At 39.9% G+C, this 23530-nt stretch overlaps 1 protein-coding gene across 4 annotated transcripts in view; it reads left to right on the top strand.

The window, feature by feature from the left end:
* The window catches only part of pde4ba (phosphodiesterase 4B, cAMP-specific a), a 530844-nt gene that overhangs the window by 315447 nt on the left and 191867 nt on the right, over positions 1–23530 (top strand). For all 4 annotated transcript variants that reach the window (XM_061883737.1, XM_061883739.1, XM_061883738.1 and 1 more), the window contains 2 exons: positions 12201–12395; positions 17036–17072. In XM_061883737.1, coding sequence (XP_061739721.1) covers positions 12201–12395; positions 17036–17072 — 232 coding nt within the window. The remainder of the gene's footprint in view (positions 1–12200; positions 12396–17035; positions 17073–23530) is intronic.

Genomic DNA, 23530 nt, shown 5'->3' with positions numbered 1-23530 from the left:
TCTGCCACCATTTACTGTTAATATATGCTTACTTTCTATTTTAACATGTTCTATCTACACTTCTGTTAAAATGTAATAATCACTTATTCTTTTGTTTTTTGATACTTTACAATAGTTTTGGATGATACCACAAATTTGGGTATCAATCCGATACCAAGTCGTTACAGGATCATACATTGGTCCTCATTTGTCCGGGGACATATTTCCCGAGTTTATAAACAATGAGATAAATAAAAAACAGAACAAAGAAGATGTTGTGATGCCATAAAATATGGATGTAATCACAGTAGGATCAACTAAATACGCTATTGTACTCGGTATCATTACAGTGGATGTTAGGTGTAGATCCACCAATGGCGTTTGTTTACATTTTGACGCTAGTGAGCTACAGGCGGTATAGCTCGGTTGGTAGAGCGGCCTTGCCAGCAACTTGAGGGTTGCAGGTTCGATCCCCACTTCCGCCATCCTAGTCACTGCCGCTGTGTCCTTGGGCAAGACACTTTACCCACCTTGCTCCCAGTGCCACCCACACTGGCTTAAATGTAAAAATTAGATATTGGGTTTCACTATGTAAAGCGCTTTGAGTCACTAGAGAAAAAGCGCTATATAAATATAATTCATTTCACTTCACTTCACTACAGTGTGTAGTGAAGCATGTTCAGCTATTCCTTGTCCTGCAGGGATGATACTTGTAAGAAACTTACTTTATTTGTCGCCATAGAGGCAAGGATGAGTGATTTAGAAGTATAATATATGAATGTGAAAATTATGTATATATGTATTTTTCATTTTTATTTTTTTTCACACATGCAAATAGTCTTAATAATACAAACATGCTCTTCGTGGTTATAGTTTTATAATTGTCATATTCAAAGACAAGGACAGATTCAGATATTACATTTTAATGTACATTTAATACATTTTATTGTGGTCCAGATATTACGTATTGGATATGCGTTGGTGAGATTTTTGCGCAAATTTTACTCCACAGTTACATTTATAAATTGTTCCTTTGAGTCTGTCTGCAAGATGTTCAAATCGGGAGGAGTTCCCTGATTGCAAATGAAACCACACCCCGCCCTCTCAAAAAGTATCATAATTTATCCTTTAGAAATGTATATCTTGAAGTCGCCACCGCATATCTTTTTTCCGGACATGGTTGCAAATAAACTACTTGAAGATTATTTAGACCAGGGGTGTCAAACTCAAACACAGAGTGGTCCAAAATTTAAAACCGAACAAAGCCGCGGGCCGAGGTTGAACAAATAAACCTTTTAATAGGGACCCAAACAAGTTTTGCTTTGAATATTGAACTAGCAAGGCTTATATTACTTTATAGTGACATGAAAAATCGAGTTTCAAATAATAATAATAATTAAAAAATATCAATGGCATATCAAATAAAATTTAAATACAATTTGAATGCCTCTTTTCGGCGGTGGGGTTGAGGTGGACGGGGTTTGGTGATAGCGGGGGGTGTATATTGTAGCGTCCCGGAAGAGTTAGTGCTGCAAGGAGTTCTGGGTATTTGTTCTGTTGTGTTACGGTGCGGATGTTCTCCCGAAATGTGTCATTCTTGTTTGGTGCGGGTTCACAGTGTGGCGCATATTTGCAACAGTGTTAAAGTTGTTTATACGGCCACCCTCAGTGTGACCCGTATGGCTGTTGACCAAGTATGCCTTGCATTCACTAGTGTGTGTATAAGCCTCATATATTATGTGACTGGACCGGCACGCTGCTTGTACGGAGGAAAAGCGGACATGGAGACAGGTTGTAGAGAATGCCAAAGGCAGTGCTTTTAAGGCCCACCCCAAATATTTTTGTCCCAGATTAAATTCGGGAGGGGCACTGAACTTCGGGAGTCTCCCGGGAAAATTGGGAGGGTTGGCAAGTAAGAGTATTAGCGGTGAATGCGGTGTTACAGCGGCGGGCCAGCTCTAATGTTGATGTGATATTGCCTCAAGGGCCAAGTGAAATTACACGGCGGGCCAAATTTGGCTCGCGGGCCAGAGTTAGACGTAGATCATCTGGTCACAACATTAGGTACACCTGCACACGTTCCGATCAATTTCAACTCTGCATAAACAAAGCTGTGTTTAGCAGCATTTATGTCGTTGCATCTTTATGTGCATGTCAAGATTAGATGAGGATGATATATTATCCTCCCCTTTTGTGTGTTTCCTCATAGCCTGAAAGTCTGAGAGCTTTACTTCATGTCTAAATAAGAACATCCACCTCTCTGGAATGTCACAATGTGGCCCGACTGCAAAACCCTGCAAACAGAAGCATCCAAAGCTGCATGCAAGCTCACGTCAAAATGCATGAACCTTATGATGTATTGCTTTAGTGTTGTTTAACATGAGTATTCAATCATCCATCCATCCATTTTCTACCGCTTGTCCCTTTCGGGGTGGCGGGGGGTGCTGGGGCCTATCTTAGCTGCATTCGGGCGGTGGACGGGGTACACCCTGGACAAGTCGCCACCTCATCGCAGTATTCAATCATTGTAACAACGTTTAAAAGTCAGAGAAGACACAATTCATTATAGATCTTCCTTAAATGTGTCTTTCAAGTCAAACCAACATTTTTTAAGTTTAAAAAAGAATGTGTTTGTATTCAGGTTAGCCAATGAGGCCTTTGCATGTAGCCGTGTGTTGGCGAGTGTTTTACACACGTGATCATTTGACATAAAACTCACAATTGACCCAAGGGAAGATGCAGTCAAGCATCGAATGGTTGGTACAAAGTGCATGCATGTGTGAACACGCATAAAGTGTACACACACTTGTTTTTCATCTTTTCTACTAGGGCAACCATTTTTCCATTAAGAAAACAACATAACACTCAACCAACTCCTCAGCAATGGGATACTCAAAATATATTCACTGTGACATCATTCATGACTCAAGAGTGAATCATCTGTAAAGATGGTAAATGTTTGTATAACAAAATACCATCCACAGTATAACCAAAAAACAGATTCACATATGCTTCTTAGATCAGTGGTTCTCAACCTTTTTTCAGTGATGTACCCCCTGTGAACATTTTTTTTTTAATTCTAATACCCCTTATTTAGAGCAAAGCATTTTTGGTTAAAAAAAAAAGAAGAGATAAAGAAGTAAAATACAGCACTATTTCATCAGTTTCTGATTTATTAAATTGTATAACAGTGCAAAATGTTGCTCATTTGTAGTGGTCTTTCTTGAACTATTTGAAAAAAACGATATAAAAATAACAAAAAACTTGTTGAAAAACAAACAAGTGATTCAATTATAAAAAATAAAGATTTCTACACATAGAAGTAATCATCAACTTAAAGTGCCCGCTTTGGGGATTCTAATAGAGATCCATCCTGATTCATGAACTTAATTCTTAACATTTATTCGCTAAAAAATAAATCTTTAACATCAATATTTATGGAACTTGTCCACAAAAAAATCTAGCTGTCAACACTGAATATTGCATTGTTGCAGTTCTTTTCACAGTTTATGAACTAGAGACAGGTTGTTTTTGTGTTAATGTATATATTTGTTTTTCTGAAAAATCCCACTTACCATATTTCCTTGAATTGCCGCCGGCGCGCTAATTACTTTAAAACCTCTTCTCACTCCTGCGCTTACCAAAGGCATGCGGTAAAAGTAAGCACGCACTGATTATTTTAAAACCTCTTCTCACTCCGGCACTTATCAAAGGTATGCAGTACAAATTTGAGTGTGATGTAAGCCTCGACCTTAAATCCTACTGAATAGCTCATAATCTTCTTCCCTTTATGTGATTTCAAATTACCTGTATTGAAATCAGCCTCCTCCATTTTGAAAATGACGACAGGGGAAGTGTCACTCGTGATGTCACGAGTTTGACCAGGCGGTAATTCAAGGCAGGCGCTTACTACATGCCCTGCGTCAATTCAAGGAAATACGGTAATATACTTTGGGTAACATCCATCCATCCATTTTCTACAGCTTATTCCCTTTCGGGGTCGCGGGGGGCGCTGGCGCCTATTTCAGCTACAATCGGGCGGAAGGCGGGGTACACCCTGGACAAGTCGCCACCTGATCGCAGGGCCAACACAGATAGACGGACAACATTCACACTCACATTCACACACTAGGGACCATTTAGTGTTGCCAATCAACCTATCCCCAGGTGCATGTCTTTGGAGGTGGGAGGAAGCCGGAGTACCCGGAGGGAACCCACGCATTCACGGGGAGAACATGCAAACTCCACACAGAAAGATCCTCAGCCTGGAATTGAACCCAGGACTGCAGGACTTTCGTATTGTCAGGCAGACGCACTAACCCCTCTTCCACCGTGAAGCCCTACTTTGGGTAACAGTCAATATTTTTTTTTTTTTTTTTTTTTAGCAGGGTAAAAACAGTGATTATTTGTTTATTTCTTTAAATATTTTTTTTTCTTATAAAATAAAAGTGAATTTTGTTAAACCAAGTATTGTGTGTTTTTTTTCCATATACAACAACCTATCTGGATTCGATAAGAGAATCGATAAGGAATCGGTTCGATAAGAGGATTCGATAATGGGCTCGAACTGGATCATTTCTTATCAAACATCATCCCTATTATGAACTTACATTCATATAATTTTTTGAAGTACTATTCAATAAATATTTTATACAGGATTTTTGAATTTCTGCTATTTTAAGAATATGTTTAAAACATCTCATGTACCCCTTGGCATACCTTCAAGTACCCCCAGGGGTACGCGGACCCCCATTTGAGAACCACTCTCTTAGATAATCTTCCATTGCGCAAATATAACTTTAAAATCTCTGAAGTGGAGTGATGATGGAAATAATTTCTTTACTTGAATTAGAAAAATTAGCTTGTAAGAAAATAATAGTTCTCTTTTCAAATCTGAAACAATTAGGGATATTCCGATCAGGTTTTTATGCTATAGATTCTGATACTGATCAGATATCGGCCCATACTAATACCAATACCAATAACATGTATTAACTTTCATTTTTTAATTTATTTGTTATGAGGGCTTATGTTGTCCAGGGTGTATCCCGCCTTCCACCCGTGTGCAGCTGAAATAGGCTCCAGCACCCCCTGCGACCCTGTATAAGAGACAAGCAGTAGAAAATGGATGGATGGCTATTGACAGTTTAGCAATATCAAGACAACATTTCAACTATTTCCTTATCTGAACTACTTCCTTATTCTCCTGTGTTACATACAATTGTTTGTTCAAAACAAAGTCAATAGTAGTCAATAACTAAACAAAAGTAAAAACTACTATTTGCTACTCATTGAAATTAATTGTTTTTTGCCCTCAAAGTTCTCCTCTAAATGAGTTTGTGAATATTAACAAAAAAAAAACAACGATGAATATTTTGAAAAAACTAAGAGCAGTGAGCAGCAGCAGTGGCCGCGCTCTGGAATCATTTTTGGTGATTTAACCCCCAATTCCAACCCTTCAGACATTAAATATCGGTAGGTCGTGAGTTCAGTATCCCCTCTCTAACTCTTATTAATCTACTTATTTTATTTTCTTGTTAATAGCTGCCTACCTACTGCTGCTTCCATATCCAAATCTTAAAAACTTACTAAGCACTTGTGGTTAGTGTCTGCCCTGAGATTGGTAGGTCAGGAGTACGAACCCCGGCCGAGTCATACCAAAGACTATAAAAAAAAAAATTGGACCCATTACCTCCCAGTTTGGCACTCAGCGTCAAGGGTTGGAATTGGGTGTTAGGGACGGCGTGGCGCAGTGGAAGAGTGGCCGTGCGCAACCCGAGGGTCCCTGGTTCAAATCCCACCTAGTACCAACTTCGTCACGTCCGTTGTGTCCTGAGCAAGACACTTCACCCTTGCTCCTGATGGGGGCTAGTTGGCGCCTTGCATGGCAGCTCCCTCCATCAGTGTGTGAATGTGTGTGTGAATGGGTAAATGTGGAAGTAGTGTCAAAGCGCTTTGAGTTCCTTGAAGGTAGAAACACACTATACAAGTACAACCCATTTATCATTTAAATCACTAAAATGATTCCCGAGCGTGGCCACTGCTGCTGCTCACTGCTCCCATCACCTCCCAGGGGGTGAAACAAAGACATGGGTCGAATGCAGAGGGTAATTTCACCACACCTAGTGTATGTGTGACTATCAGTGGTACTTTTTAGTTTGTCTTTGCGGTCTATTCAATTGATTATAAGTTGAAAAGGATTTGCAAATCATTGTATTCTGTCTTTATTTATTTTATCTAGAGGGGGGGGGGGTTGCCCACATCTGAGGTCCTCTCCAAGGTTTCTCATAGTCAGCATGTTCACTGGCGTCCCACTGGATGTGAATTCTCCCTGCCCACTGGGTGTGAGTTTTCCTTGCCCTTTTGTGGGTTCTTCCGAGGATGTTGTAGTCGTAATGATTTGTGCATTCCTTTGAGACATTTGTGATTTGGGGCTATATAAATAAACATTGATTGATTGATTGATTGATTTACGAATGACACAACATGCCAACTTCACTGGGTTTGGGTTTTAAAGTTAAAGTACCAATGAGTGTCACACACACACTAGGTGTGGCGAGATTATCTTCTGCATTTGACCCATCACCCTTGATCACCCCCTGGGAGGTGAGGGGAGCAGTGGGCAGCAGCGGTGCCACGCCCGGGAATCATTTATGGTGATTTAACCCCCAATTCCAAACCTTAATGCCAAGCAGGGAGCTAACGGGTCCCATTTTTATAGTCTTTGGTATAATTCAGCCGGGATTTGAACTCGCAACCTACTGATCTCAGGGTGGACACTCTAACCACTAGGCCACTGAGTAGGTCTTTGTAGTTGAGATTGATTTTTTTTTTTTTTTTTTTTTAGACTTTAGATTAATGTGTAGGCTTTAAAACATTTTTATAGTGAATTTTGTCATGCATTCATGCACTTTATTTCCCAAATGTAACGAATTTGATGGAATGGCCCTTATTTTTGTAAGGAAAAAATGAGAACTCCCACATACCTTTATATACTTGCATACCCTCATCATACGGCTCGTTAAAAAGCGAGCACAGCAGTGTTATGGGTTTATTAAAAGTCAGAGCTGAATATTGTCGTCTGCGAAGCTTCGGTTTCCCCTACTTCGTCGTTCTTTTGCTGCTTCATCTCCGACAGTGTCAAGTAGGGCTCCACTTTAGAACATCCTCTTTCTTAAAGAACATTTCATTCAAGTACTTCTCTACCTGAGACTACGATGCAGAGCTGCGCTGGAGCTCTGACACAGGAACAACTATTTCAATTAGTGCTGTGGCCCCAGTCTCACTAATTGTCATGCGTGAAGGAGCACGGTGCAGTGTAGCGTGTCACTGTGCCCTCTCCTACCGGGTCATGTGTGTGTGTGCATGTGCATGTGTGTGTGTGTTTGCGTGGAACCGAGAGCACAAGACTGCACACAGTTTGTCTCTTGAGGGGATGTTGATGGTGCACATGAATCAATCTGCGCTACGCTTGCTTCATCCTCAGCTATAAAGTTACTGAAACCCACTACTACCCACCACGCAGTCTGATAGTTTATACATCAATGATGACATATTAACGTTGCAACACATGCCAGTACATCCTTTTTTAGTTTACTAAATTGCAATTTTACATTTCCCGGGAGTTTTTTCTTGAAAACGTCGCGTAATGATGACGTGTACGCGTGACATCACGGGCTGTTAGGGAATATGAGCGCTGCACACACGCACACAGCTAAAAGTCGTCCGATTTAACCGCATAATTACACCGTTTTTTGGACATCTGTGTTGCTGAATCTTTTGCAATTTGTTCAATTAATATTGGAGGAGTCAAAGTAGAAAGATAAAGTTGGGAAGCTTTAGCCTTTAGCCACACAAACACATGGTGATTCCTTGTTTAAAATTCGAGGAGGTGAAACTTTATTATGGATCAGAGCGGACATGGATCCCAACCGAATGTCAAACAGCAGGTTTCGGTGAGAAAATTGTGGTAAAAAGTCGCCACTTACCGGATATCAGCTGAGCTTGTGCCGCCCATACAGCTGCCGTCGACTTCCCTGAGACACTGGCGTCAACACACCCGTGGACAAACACCTCCGACTATCAGGTACTGTTAAACTCACTAAAATACTAGCAACACAATAGAAAGATAAGGGATTTCCCAGAATCCTCCTAGTAAATGTGTCTAAAAACATATGAATCTGGAATCGCGTTTTTTTTTTTTTCCTAGTCCGTCGCTATCAATATCCTCAAACACGAATCTTTCATCCTCGCTCAAATTAATGGGGAAATTGTCGTTTTCTCGGTCCGAATAGCTGTTTACGTTGGAGGCTCCCATTAAAATCATTGTGAATATGTGAGGAGCCATCAACATGTGACGTCATCGTCTGCGACTTCCGGTAAAGGCAGGGCTTTTCTCTTAGCACCGAAAGTTGCGGACTTTATCGTGGATGTTCTCTACTAAATCTTTTCAGCAAAAATATGGCAATATTGCGAAATGATCAAGTATGACACATAGAATGGACCTGCTATCCACGTTTAAATAACAAAATCTCATTTCAGTAGGCCTTAAAAACCATTCAATACGCAAGATTGTATTATTTTTAATTGTGTGAGGCGTATGCACTTCTACACCATTTTGCATCTCTTTAGTGGTTTTTGTTACTTGATTCTGTCTCTGCGTGGGTTCCCCTCCGGGTACTCCGGCTTCCTCCCACCTCCAAAGACATGCACCTGGGGATAGGTTGATTGGCGACACTAAATGGGCCCTAGTGTGTGAATGTGAGTGTGAATGTTGTCTGTCTGTCTGTGTTGGCCCTGTGATGAGGTGGCGGCTTGTCCAGGGTGTACGCTGCCTTCCGCTTGAATGCTGCTGAGATAGGCTCCAAAAGGGACAAGCAGTAGGAAATGGATGGATGGATGCTGTATTGCTGGCATGTCAATGTTAGCATGCTAACGTTAGCATTAGGGATGATGTTTGTTTAGAAATTATGGATTTCGGTGCCATTATCGAATCCCCTTATCGAACGGATTCCTTATCGATTCGCTTATCGAATCCAGCTGGGTTGTTGTGTATGGAAAAAAAACACAATGCTTGGTTTGGCAAAAACTCACCTATTTTTTGAAGAAAAAAAATCTAATCAAACAAATAAATATTGACTGTTGTTAACCCCAAAAAATGTTTAGTAAAATAAATAAATATTGACTGTTAGTGCCCCTTTAAGTGGGCCACCTAAGAAAATACATGCAGAGAAAATCCTGCATTAATTTGTATTGTACTCGCCCCGCTGCCTTGTGGGTTAGTCTGGGAAGACAAAAGGCTAGGGCAGCATTTACCTTGGGGAGTGGACTTCTACGGTATCGCCTTCGAACTGCTTTTTTCCGTCAAACAAACCATCGGCAGTTTTTTATTATTTTCATGGACAAATGTCCGTCGGTTATATATTATTTCATTTGATTCTGCTTCAGTGTGGTGCAGTGATAGGCTCAAATTGTTTCGCCAAGTTGGTGACAGACTTTGTCAGGTTTTTAATATATATTTTTTTAATTTAATGAATACCATTTACTTTTTTGCTCACCACCGACTTTTACACTCACTCGTTCCGATCCATTAGTTGGAAAGCAAAGTTATGTTATTCTCGAGCTAATGTGAGCTTGTAAGGCTGGATGTTTTAAAGGCCTACTGAAATGAGATTTTCTTATTCAAACGGGGATAGCAGGTCCATTCTATGTGTCATATTTGATCATTTCGCGATATTGCCATATTTTTGCTGAAAGGATTTAGTAGAGAACATTGACGATAAAGTTCGCAACTTTTGGTCGCTAATAGAAAAAAAGCCTTGCCTTTACCGGAAGTTGCAGACGATGACGTCACATGTTTGATGGCTCCTCACATCCTCACATTGTTTTTAATGGGAACCTCCAACAAAAAGAGCTATTCGGACCGAGAAAACGACAATTTCATCATTAATTTGAGCGAGGATGAAAGATTTGTGTTTGAGGCTATTGGTAGCGAAGGGCTAGGAAAAATTAAAAATCGAGTTAAAAAAAAAAAGTGATTGCATTGGGACGGATTCAGATGTTTTTAGACACATTTACTAGGATAATTCTGGGAAATCCCTTATCTTTCTATTGTGTTGCTAGTGTTTTAGTGAGTTTAATAGTACCTGATAGTCGGAGGGGTCTGTCCACGGGTGTTTTGAGGCCAGGGTCTGAGGGAAGTCGACGGCAGCTGCATGTTTCTCACCGAAAACTGCTGGTTGACATGTGGTCGAGATCCATGTTCACTTGACTGCCCTGATCCATAGGAAAGTTTCACCTCCGGGAATTTTAAACGAGGAATCACCCTTTGTTTGTGTGGCTAAAGGCTAAAGCTTCCCAACTCCATTTTTCTACTTTGACTCCTCCAATATTAATTGAACAAATTGCAAAAGATTCAGCAACACAGATGTCCAAAATACTGTGTAATTATGCGGTTAAAGCAGACGACTTTTAGCTGTGTGTGTGTGCGCAGCGCTAATATTTCCTTACAGTCCGTGACGTCACGCATACACGTTATCATTCCGCGATGTTTTCAACAAGAAACTCCCAGGAAATTTTAAATTGCAATTTAGTAAACTAAAAAGGCCGTATTGGCATGTGTTGCAATGTTAATATTTCATCATTGATATATAAACTATCAGACTGCGTGGTGGGTAGTAGTGGGTTTCTGAAGGCCTTTAAGCGGATCATACGGGGTTTTTTTTCCATGGCATTCGCTCCACCAACTAGCGGCGGGAGCCTCGTAACCCAAATTTTGCTCGCATTTTAAAGCAAAAACAATAATCTGAGCGATGGCGAAATAATTACAAAATACTCATAAATCGAAGGATCACTGATTAAACCTACAATTAATGTATTATGCTACTTGGTGATTTCTTACTAGCATTTTAACAGTTAACATGTGAGCATTTCGGCCAATTGTGTAGGTATAAACTTGAAGTCATTGATTTTGTTACTTGGGCTATCTTGGTAGCAGGCTAACGGTTAACATGAGTATTTTTTGGAAACTAGGTATTAACCTAAAATTTATTGATTTTGTTACTTGCCACACTCTTGCTAGCATGCTGCCAGTTATCATGTCAGACATTCTCAACATGTTAATATTTCCACATACTATAATAATAATAATAAACTATTCCACCAGTAATTCAACATTTGAATGAATGAATGGTTTATTTTGAGCCATGCAAACAAAACAAGAGAATGACATAAAATACAAAAGAAATATATAGATACATTATTTTTACACCTACATTGAAAACATTACATGTGACTAATCTTTTGTAGATGTCAAGATTGGCTCGAAAGGGAGTGGGAAGAAGTAAACTTATTAGGTCCCACCCCTATACATATACAATATATATAGATAGAATATATAATACAATAATATATATAATATAATTCAATTCGGTGGTTGCTGCTATATATTGTCTATATAAAATACATTTAAATTCACACACACTTACATATATACATATGTACACACACATATGTACACAACACACACACATATGTACACAACACACACATATATACACACACACATATATACAATTTATATATATACATACATATATATATATATATATATATATATATATATATATACACACCTACATACATATACACACATAATCACATACATACACACATGCATATACCCAAAATACACACATATCCATCACACACACACCTATATAAATACTATAAATATAATAGTATATATAATATACACTTTTGTCTAAACATTATTAACAGTTTATGGTGCCTATGGGAACAAGCTTTCATTTTGACTGTGATATTAGTGGTTAAAGTGGATCTGTGGCTGTGGAGCTGCTGCCCCTTTCAACATTCATCCTGCATTTCACTCTATCAATCAATCAATCAAAGATAATGCCTTTAATCACAAGTGTCTCAAAGGGCAGCACAAGTCAAAACGATATTCTCAGCTCAGATCCCACAACAGGGCAAGGAAAAACTCAACCCAATGGGATACAATGATGTCTACTTTGACATTGTTCTAGTACAGTTTCAGCTTCTACATTTTTGCATTCACAAGCAATTGCTACTAAAATGGTTTCATCCAGTTGGTTGATATTGTTTAGTTTTTTTGTAGATCCTCATAATCCATAAGATTGAGTATGTTATTTATCTCCAGTAAACATAAAATGACCTCACACCGTGTGTTGCTTTGTTTGCAGTTTTGATGTGGAAAATGGCCCATCTGCCAGCTGCAGCCCTCTGGATCCTCAGGCCTCCCCCGGTTCTGGACTGGTCCTCCACACCAACTTCCCCGGTCACAACCAGCGCCGCGAGTCGTTTTTGTATCGCTCTGATAGCGACTATGATCTGTCACCCAAGTCAATGTCACGGAACTCCTCCATCGCCTCTGAACTGTGAGTAGAAACCGCATACAAGTGTGTGTTTGATCGAGTACACAATATTATTAAAATCTATGAATAGATAAGCCAGTTTGCGCTGTATAATGATTCTCATTCTAATGGTTATTTCTAATCATTTCTGAAAAGGAGGTGTTTTTGCATATTTGGTGTTTTTACACTGTTTATGTTACACTTTAGAATGTACATTACTTTAGGTACACTTTATGGCACGATGGATTATGGGTAATACTTGTATAGCGCGTTTCTACCTTCAAGGTACTCAAAGCGATTTGACACTATTTCCACATCCACCCATTCACACACACATTTACACACTGATGTTGGGAGCTGCCAAGCAAAGCCCTAACCACGACCCATCAGGAGCAAGGGTGAAGTGTCTTGCTAAAGGGGACAACGGACGTGACTAGGATGGTAGAAGCTGGGGATCGAACCAGGAACCCTCAGGTTGCTGGCACGGCCACTCTCACATCTGCGCCACTTGCCATATGTTGTTATTCGACAATTATCCTCATCCTTTATATATACATGTCGTCCTAAGAACCAGCCTCCACAACATTTGCACCTGGCTCGCTGACAACAAGCTATCCATACACTTAGGTAAAACGGAATCCATCCTATTTGGGTCCCATATCAAACTTAAGAAGGTCAGTGACTTCACCATAAAAGTGGGTGACATTGTTATCACCAGGAAGGATGAGATCACCTACCTAGGTTCCATTCTAGAGGCTAATCTTTCCTGTGATAAAATGGCAACCAAGGTAATCAAAAAGGTTAACCAAAGAACAAGATTCCTCTACAGAATCTCCTCTCTGGTCAACAAAAGCACCTTGAGGATTCGATTACGATTGCACCTCCTGGTACCCCAGCACCTCCAAAACCCTCAAATCTAGACTCCAAACATCCCAGAATAAGCTAATCCGGTTACTTTTAGACCTCCACCCCAGATCACACCTCAATCCAACCCACTTCTCCAAAGTGGACTGGCTCAGGGTGGAGGACAGAGTAAAACAACTTGCACTGAGCCTAGTCTATAAAATCCGCTACACCTCCTTGATACCGAAGTACATGTCAAATTACTTCCTTAACGTAAATGACCGCCATAACCACAACACCAGCTCCATGGAGCTCCACAAACCACGTTAAACCCAGATTTCGATCTAACAAAGGTCTTAACTCATTCTCTTTCTATGCCACATCAATGTGGAATGCACTCCCAACAGGTATAAAAGTAAGTGCATCTCTATATTCCTTCAAAACCGCTCTAAAACAACACCTCCAGGCAACCTCAACACTTTACTAATACCCTCCTCCATTCACATCCCATCTCCCCGGATTATAAACAACTCAAATGTACTTCTAATGTATATACTTGTTCTTATGCTATCTGAACTCACTATGTTCTCTGCTGGCTGTACATATCCTACTAAATAAGACCTACACTACAATGTCCACATTTCTCTGTTGATGCAATTGTTGATGACTGAAGTTCTGATATCAACCAAAGCTCCTCATCCCACCCCCCGGATTGTAAATAATGTAAATAATTCAATGTACATACTATGATGATTAAACTGTGTGATGACTGTATTATGCTGATAGTATATATTTGTACCATGAATTGATTAACGTGGACCCCGACTTAAACAAGTTGAAAAACTTATTCGGGTGTTACCATTTAGTGGTCAATTGTACGGAATATGTACTGCACTGTGCAATCTACTAATAAAAGTATCAATCAATCAATCAATCAAACATTTGAAATGTGTTTTTTTTTTTTTTTTTGCCAGTCTTACAAATTTCAGAAAGAAATAGCCTTTATGAAAAACACACGTCAACTTCAGAGGAAATTAGTTCTCACCTAAACCGTAAGCCGCACCCACTTAATTTTGGGACAAATACTATTCATCTTTAATTATCAAATGTTTTGTTTTTTTATAACGCGTCATGTGTATTTCTTCGTTTCTTTTTCATAATGATGGTGAGTCCATAACGTGCTACATGGGCGAATTTAATGATGTGAGGGCGTTTCATTTAATTTGACCTGTTTGGCAATTTCATTGGTCTGATGTGAGATGAGGCTGAATTTACTGGCGGCATGTAAAACTTGTGAACCCGGAAAAGTCTATAAATAAGTCGCAGAACTGTATAAGCTGCAGGGTTCAAATTCTGGGAAGAAAATAACGGCTGATAGTCCTGTAGACTGTGTGAAATATTTTTTTTATTAATTTCTCAATAATTTTGAGAAGCGTCTTTGAGTGCTCAGAAAAGCGCTATATCAAATAAAATGTATTATTTATTATTATTATTATTATTATAGAATATTTATTATTTTTTCTCCAATACTTTTTTAAATAACTATTTTGCTTGTTTTCTTTTCTTATTTAAAGTAATTTTGCTTTGGTTGGTTTTATTCAATATCACAATAAGTATGTTTTTGGGTGTATTTATAGCAATTGTTTTATAATAAATAATGAGCTGCTAAATAATACATTTCTATTGTTGTTTTATTTTTAGCTGTGTTTCCGCCTCTGTCTTTCTTCTCCAAGTCAGGGATTGACAATCAGAAATTAGACGATTTCACTAAATTGGCGCAATCATTATTATTTATTAACTATCTTTGCCAGTGACGGACTGGACATGATTAAAACAAATGTCCATGGGATCGCAGGATGTACATAATTGACATGTTTATCTATTTGTTTCCTTTTATAAACAGTGCCTGCAACATGGTTAATACAACAAAAGAGAGGTCATCGTCAAGGATCCACTTGCTGCGGAAGCTAGCTCTCAAATCAGCTAAACAGACTCAATACCTCCACAGTGACATTTTTGTGAACATACAATGGAATTTGTGAAACTGGAACAATACAAAAAGCATGTCATTGCAAGTTAATGGTACAAACTGACATTCAGAAACGTTTTAGCATATTAGCTAATGCTAACAACGCTAGCTCATTACATTACAATAACACGTACAAATTTGGGTGACAGACATTAGTAAGTAAGAATTCTTTTAGTTATATTGTATAACTAACAAACATTGCTTGGAGTAATGAATGAAGAATCCATACACGAAATGCTAGGGTCTATTAGGAGACGGAACACCACTAATACCTCCGGCTGAAAGCATTAAACAGGAGAAAATGCTCTAGACATTCACTGCATCTGCAGTGAGCACACTTGTCCAAAAGATGGTACCATAGCACAAACAATAACACACCATATCAGGCTATATTCATTTTCCTGAGGGAACTCTCCTGAAGGAATCAATAAAGTACTATCTATCTATCTGTCTGTCTGTCTGTCTGTCTGTCCGTCCGTCCGTCCGTCCGTCCGTCCGTCCGTCCGTCCGTCCGTCCGTCCGTCCGTCCGTCCGTCCGTCCGTCCGTCCGTCCTTCCATCCATCCATCCATCCATCCATCCATCCATCCATCCATCCATCCATCCATCCATCCATCCATCCATCCATCCATCCATCCATCCATCCATCTATCTATCTATCTATCTATCTATCTATCTATCTATCTATCTATCTATCTATCTATCTATCTATCTATCTATCTATCTATCTATCTATCTATCTAAATGGGTTGTACTTGTATAGCGCTTTTCTACCTTCAAGGTACTCAAAGCGCTTTGACACTACTTCCACATTTACCCATTCACACACACATTCACACACTGATGGAGGGAGCTGCCATGCAAGGCCCTAACCACGACCCATCAGGAGCAAGGGTGAAGTGTCTTGCTCAAGGACACAACGGACGTGACTTGGTTGGTAGAAGGTGGGGATCGAACCAGGAACCCTCAGGTTGCTGGCGCGGCCACTCTACCAACTGCGCCACGCCGTCCCCATTTATCTATCTATCCATCTATCCATCTATCTATCTATCTATCTATCTATCTATCCATCTATCTATCTATCTATCTATCTATCTATCTATCCATCCATCCATCTGTTTGCATGTGTTTTATGAAAACTATTTGCATTATGGCTATCAGCAAAGAAAAATCCTAAAATTTGCCGCACCGTTTTATAAGCCGCAGGGTTAAAGGGGAGGAAAAAAGTAGCGGCTTATAGTTCGGAATTTACGGTAAAATACCAAAAAGGTGTAATGCAACAACAAAAAAATGACATATTGATATGTGATAACTAAACAAATAACACAGACATATATGTCTTTAAATATATGTTCAGCCTTTATGAAAATATATTTTTTTAAATACCCCCTAATCCGCAACCCACTACCAGGAATAGATTGCGGTCTTGTAGGAGACTTGGCTGTGGTGGATCACCCGCCCTGATGTTGATCTGCTGATACCAGTGGGGGTGACTGTAAATATCCCCGCAGCAGCCGACATGTGGCTCCAGACTGCGTGACACTGATCTGAAGTCTCTTGCTCTTTCTCGGTTTACAAAAATAGATTAGTCTTTGAACAAAATTGCCTTACAAGGTAGCATCCATCCTCAACTGCAAGGTTGACCTTCCTCCTACTTTCTTTGGAGTCCATCATTCTTAGCTGATTATGGTGACGAGACAGCCTGGGTTATCTTAGCCTTTGTAATGTGGCATGAACAATGCTAAGTGTCTGGTGTTTGCACAATATTTGAACACATTTCTTTGTCCTTGCAGACACGGCGATGACCTAATCGTGACGCCTTTTGCCCAGGTAAATATTTCTCCATTTCTTGGTTCTCAAAATCGTAGGAAAAAACGTGTTCTCTTCATCTGATCGGTTTGGATTTTGATCATAAAACCTGTATTAACTGCACAATTGGTCATACTAGTGTAAAAAGACATGAATATGTATAACATATAAAAAAAGGCAAGGTAATGCTGTAGAGCAGGGGTGCCCACACTTTTTCTGCAGGCGAGCTACTTTTCAATTGACCAACTCTAGGGGATCTACCTCATTTATATATATCATTTATATTTATTTATTTACGAAAGAGACATTTTTGTAAACAAGTTAAATGTGTTTAATGATAATACAAGCATGTGTAACACATATAGATGTCTTTCTTTCACAAAGACAAGAATATAAGTTGGTGTATTACCTGATTCTGATGACTTGCATTGATTGGAATCAGACAGTAATGATGATAACGCCCACATTTTCAAATGGAGGAGAAAAAAAGTTGTCCTTTCTGTACAATACCACATGAAAGTGGTTGGTTTTTGTCATCTAATTCATCCAGCTTCCATACACTTTACAAGAAAAACATTGGCGGCAAATTCCGTAGCTTGCTTGATTGACATTCACGGCACCCGAGGGTCTTGTGAGATGACGCTGGCAGCTGCCAGTTCATTATTATGAAAAAATGACAGAGAGGAAGGCGAGAAACACTTTTTATTTCAACAGACTTTTGCGCCGTCCCTTCCGTCAAAACTCTAAAGGCCGACTGCACATTTCCTATCTTCACAATAAAAGCCCTGCTTCATGCTGCCTGCGCTAACAAAATAAGAGTCTCGGAAAGCTGGCGTGCACATCACTTGTGCACGCCAGCTTTCCGAGACTCTGTATTTAGTTGCGCAGGCAGCATGAAGCAGGGCTTTTATTGTGAAGATAGGAAATGTGCAGTCGGCCTTTAGAGTTTTGACGGAAGGTACGGCGCGAGAGTCTGTTGGAATAAAAAGTGTTTCTCGCCTTCCTCTCGGTCATATTTTCATAATAATGATCTTGCAGCAGCCAGCGTCATCTCACAAGACCCTCCGGTACCGTGAATGCCATTTAAGTGACGCCTTGGTGAAGATTGATGATCACTCATTTTTAGGTCTATTTTTTTAAAAAGCCTGGCTGGAGATCGACTGACACACCCCCGCGGTCGACTGGTAGCTCGCGATCGACGTAATGGGCACCCCTGCTGTAGAGTTTTTCTTTTCGCTTTGAACTTGGTCCCTGTCAGGGGTCCCCACAGTTAGTCGGTTGCATGATTAGTTTTGGCTTTGTTTTTGCACTGGATGGCCTTTCTATCCATCCATCCATTTTCTACCTCTTGTCCCTTTCGAGGTTGCGGGAGGTGCTGAAGCCTATCTCAGCTGCATTCGGGCAGAAGGCGGTGTACACCCTGGACAACTCATCGCAGGGCCAACACATATATACAGACAACATTCACACTCTAGGGCAGGGGTCACCAACCTTTTTGAAACCAACAGCTACTTCTTGGGTACTGATTAATGCGAAGGGCTACCAATTTGAGACACACTTAAATAAATTGCCAGAAAAAGCCAATTTGCTCAATTTACCTTTAACTGAATGTTATTATAATAATTAATTGTATTTATCCTTGTGGAAACACTGATCATCTTAATGATTTTTCACAATAAATGTATATTTTTGATGACATGTTTTAAATAGGTTCAAATCCAATTTGTACTTTGTTAGAATATATAACACATTGGACCAAGCTATATTTCTAACAAAGACAAATCATTATTTCTTCTAGATTTTCCAGAACACAACATTTTAAAGAAATTCAAAAGACTTTGAAATAAGATTTAAATTTGACTTTGCAGATTTTCTACATTTGCCAGAATAAGTTTTTTAAATTTTAATCATAATAAGTTTCGGATCGGTTCGCAGCTGAGTGTGAAGCACCTCCAAGTCCGAGTCCATGGTTCTCTCCCAGAAAAGGGTGGAGTGCCATCTCCGGTTTGGGGAGGGGACCCTGCCCCAAGTGGAGGAGTTCAAGTACCTGGGAGTCTTGTTCACGAGTGGGGGAAGAGTGGATCGTGAGATCGACAGGCGGATCGGTGCGGCGTCTTCAGTAATGGGGACGTTGTACCGATCCGTTGTGGTGAAGAAGGAGCTGAGCCGGAAGGCAATGCTCTCAATTTACCGGTCGATCTACATTCCGGGAGGAACTCAAAATAAAGCCGCTGCTCCTCCATATCGAGAGGAGCCAGCTGAGGTGGCTCGGGCATCTGGTCAGGATGCCACCCGAACGCCTCCCTAGGGAGGTGTTTAGGGCACGTCCGACCGGTAGGAGGCCACGGGGAAGACCCAGGACACGTTGGGAAGACTATGTCTGCCGGCTGGCCTGGGAACATCTCGGGATCCCCCGGGAAGAGCTGGACGAAGTGGCTGGGTAGGGGGAAGTGTGGGCTTCCCTGCTTGGGCTGCTGCCCCCGCAACCCGACCTCGGATGAGCGTAAGAAGATGGATCAATGGATGGCATAATAAGTCTGAAGAAATATTTAACAAATATTCTTCGTCGAAAAATCAGAAGCTAAAATGAGGAATTAAATTAAATTTTTTTCATAATTCTTTACAATAAAAATAATTAATGTACTTGAACATTGATTTAAATTGTCAGGAAAGAAGTCGAAGGAATTTAAAAGGTAAAAAGATATATAGTATGTGTTTAAAAATCCTAAAATCATTTTTAAGGTTGGATTTTTTCTCTAAAATTGTCTTTCTGTAAGTTATAAGAAGCAAAGTAAAAAAATAGATGAATTTATTCAAACAAGTGAAGACCAAGTCTTTAAAATATTTTATTTATTTATTTCGGCAATCTTCACATAAAACAAAGAACAACAACAAAAAAAGAAAAAAAAAAACACTAATTTGAGCAATGATTGAGCCGAAAGGGTGTAAGGTTGAAGCAACGCTTATATAAACCTACCCCATCACAACAAGAACAAGGTTCAAAATATATAAAATCTAAAACATGCTTCACTTATATGACTTTTTTTTTTTTAAACAATATATAAGCAACATATATGTAGCACACGTCTCATATACACAGTTTAACATTTAAATCATACATATACATTTCTATATATATATATATATATATATATATATATATATATATATATATATATATATATATATATATATGTATTATATATACACAATTTATTTAAATTCCATATAAAGTGGTAATATATACATTTTAATATAACCTATATGTATAATTGTGAAATCATAAATTGTATTTATATACATATTATATATTATTGTCTTTCTAAAACAATGTTTGCTCTTCTTTCTTATATTTACTAATGATAAATGATTTTAAAAGCTTTTTAAACTGGTTTATGTTGGTGCTGTGTTTTATTTCATCCTTTAAACAGTTCCATATTTTAACCCCTGCTACATACAGCTAGCCTAAATAGCATGTTAGCATGGATTAGCTTGAGTTTGCAGTCATACGCTGACCAAATATGCCTGATTAGCACCCCAACAAGTCAAAAACATCAACAAAGCTCACTTTTGTGCATTCACGCACAGCATGAAACTTTTGGTGGACAAAATGAGACAAAGAAGGAGTGGAAGATTTTACATGTAAACAAACTGTTGCCTCACAGCCCACACACTATGGTGAGTTCAAGAACCGCCAAAATTAGCAGGACAAAAGATGTTCACCAAATACTCTCATCAGTGAAGCATATACACAAACATATTAAAGAGTTTGTAATGCACAACACTGCTATTCAACATCAATTTGTACTGACTGAAAAACATGAACAATCTTCTTACAGTGTCTGTGTAGTATTAGCCCACAGTTAATGTTTTGTTTGTACACAGCTGAGTTAACCAGACAGTTTATGTACTGTAGTTGTAATAACAAGCATGACGTGCTGCGTGGATCATTATCGATATTAAAGCGACTCACTCGATGGACAGTTGTTTGTCTGGTCCAGCATGTTTCCTGTTGATTCTATTTAAGCAATCCATATATGTAGAAATAGTTTGGCTCCAAGTTCCATATTTACACCGTCAAAATCGCTTTCATCCCTCTCTCCCGGCTTCCGTCAGCTCCAACGTCTCACTCTTCCTTCGTGCTGGCTTCTATAAGCAACAGTATATTCAGCTTCAACAGTATAAGGTTGTAAATCCTCTTTTGTCCAAATATAGTCATCTTTGTTTTTTGTTACCACCAAGTCTGCCATGATTAAAAAACACACTCGTGATTGATTCCAAACGTAGGGACACATGTTGCCATAAGTCAGAAGTGCGCTGCTATAGAAATAGAAATCAATGCGCGGAAGAAAGTAGTCTCGGAAATATTTAAAATATTGAACATATTGTTATGAAAGTGAGGGGCTTCACGGTGGCAGAGGGGTTAGTGCGTCTGCCTCACAATACGAAGGTCCTGCAGTCCTGGGTTCAAATCCAGGCTCGGGATCTTTCTGTGTGGAGTTTGCATGTTCTCCCCGTGAATGTGTGGGTTCCCTCCGGGTACTCCGGCTTCCTCTCACCTCCAAAGACATGCACCTGGGGATAGGTTGATTGGCAACACTAAATTGGCCCTAGTGTGTGAATGTAAGTGTGAATGTTGTCTGTCTCTCTGTGTTGGCCTTGCGATGAGGTGGCGACTTGTCCAGGGTGTACCCTGCCTTCCGCCCGATTGTAGCTGAGATAGGCGCCAGCGCCTCCCGCGACCCCGAAAGGGAATAAGCGGTAGGAAATGGATGGATGGATTATGAAAGTGTCTGTGACGATCTGTCACATTCACGTCTTGATACGTTTCCTTAGTTGTGTTTATTTCCTGTCAGCGGTCTTATTTTAGTTCCGTTTCCTCCCTGAGCGCTCGCCTCCCTCACCTGTCCCTGATTGGCCATCTGGCACACCTGTTTGCAGTTGCCAATCAGGCTGCTATTTATGCCTGCCTCGCCCTCCAGTCAGGGTTCGATGATTGGTTCCTGTGTCAATGTTCCCTGCATGTGCACACACCAGTTGCACTATTTCCTTTGTGACATTAAAGTCATGTTTACCTGCGCTATGCCCACAATCTCTGCATGTTGGGGTTCATGACCAACAGAACCTGACATTGTCTGTTATTACCGTATTTCCGTGAATAGCCGCCGGGCATGTAATAAGCGCCTGCCTTGAATTACTGCCGGGTCGAACTTGCTCCCCAAATTTATTAGCGCATGCTTACTCTTACCGCCGGGTCAAATTTGTGACGTCACGAGTAACGCTTCCCCTGTCGTCATTTCCAAAATGGTGGAGGAGGTTTTTTTTTTGCTTTTACAATGTGTATAACCAGGGGTCTTGTTCCACAGCCATACAGATCACACTGATGGTTGTGGTATAAAACAACTTGTCTTTAACATTCTTACTAATATGCGCCACACTCTGTGAAACCACACCAAACGCATTTCTGGAGAACATTGGCTCTGTAACACATTATAAACGCAACATAAGAATTACCCAGAATTCCAATGCATCCATGACTCTTGGCTATATTATACACCCCGCTAGCACAAAACCCCGCCCCCAAATCGCCACCCCTCTCGGTACGCCTTTTTAGGTGGTCGGGCTTGGGGGCTCGTGTATAATATAGCCAAGAGTCGTGGATGCATTGGAATTCTGGGTAATTCTTATGTTGCGTTTATAATGTGTTACAGAGCCAATGTTCTCCAGAAATGTGTTTGGTGTGGGTTCACAGAGTGGGGCGCATATTAGTAAGAGTGTTAAAGTTGTTTATATCACAACCATCAGTGTAAAAGGTATGGCTGTATGCATTGCAATCTCCTATGAGAAGCAGCAATATGCATGCGTCCGACTGGCACGCAAATAGCATGGTGTAAAGGTGGGCGTGATGACATGTTGTAGAGCGGTGATCCCCAACCACTGGGCCGCGGCCGAAGAATAATTATTTATATTTTAATTATTTTTTTTACATCACAATCAATTTTTTACTGCATGCCATTGGTAAGCGCAGGGGTGAGAAGAGGTTTTAAAATTATTAGCGCCCGCTTACTTTTACCGCATGCCTTGAATAAGCGCAGGAGTGAGAAGAGGTTTTAAATTATTAGCGCCCCGGCGGCATATTCAAGGAAATACGGTACATTATATTTAGACTTGCAGTGTTTATATACAACGTTGCAGGAGGACTTTGAAAGCTTTGAAGGCAGTTTCCCTTTAAGAGTCGATTGCTCCTTATTTCTTGTATTATCCAAGTTGTTTTTTTCTACTTTTCCTTAATTAATTCTGATGCATATGCTTCGCTGTTGTCCCCAGCAGAGAAGGAAGTACTACACAAATGATTACTCCTCTGGTCAGAACTACTGTTTTTGTTGTGGGTAATGTTTGACAGGACGAATGAAAATCTTGTTTGATGCAGACTCGGCCTAATTCCTGCAAGATGTGCTGCAGTTCCGTCTTTAAAGTTT

This window comes from Nerophis ophidion, linkage group LG22, assembly GCF_033978795.1.
Source record: "Nerophis ophidion isolate RoL-2023_Sa linkage group LG22, RoL_Noph_v1.0, whole genome shotgun sequence".
Lineage (NCBI taxonomy): Eukaryota > Metazoa > Chordata > Actinopteri > Syngnathiformes > Syngnathidae > Nerophis > Nerophis ophidion.
The sequence above is the reverse complement of the archived record's forward strand: the minus strand, read 5'-3'. Positions and strand labels throughout refer to the sequence as shown.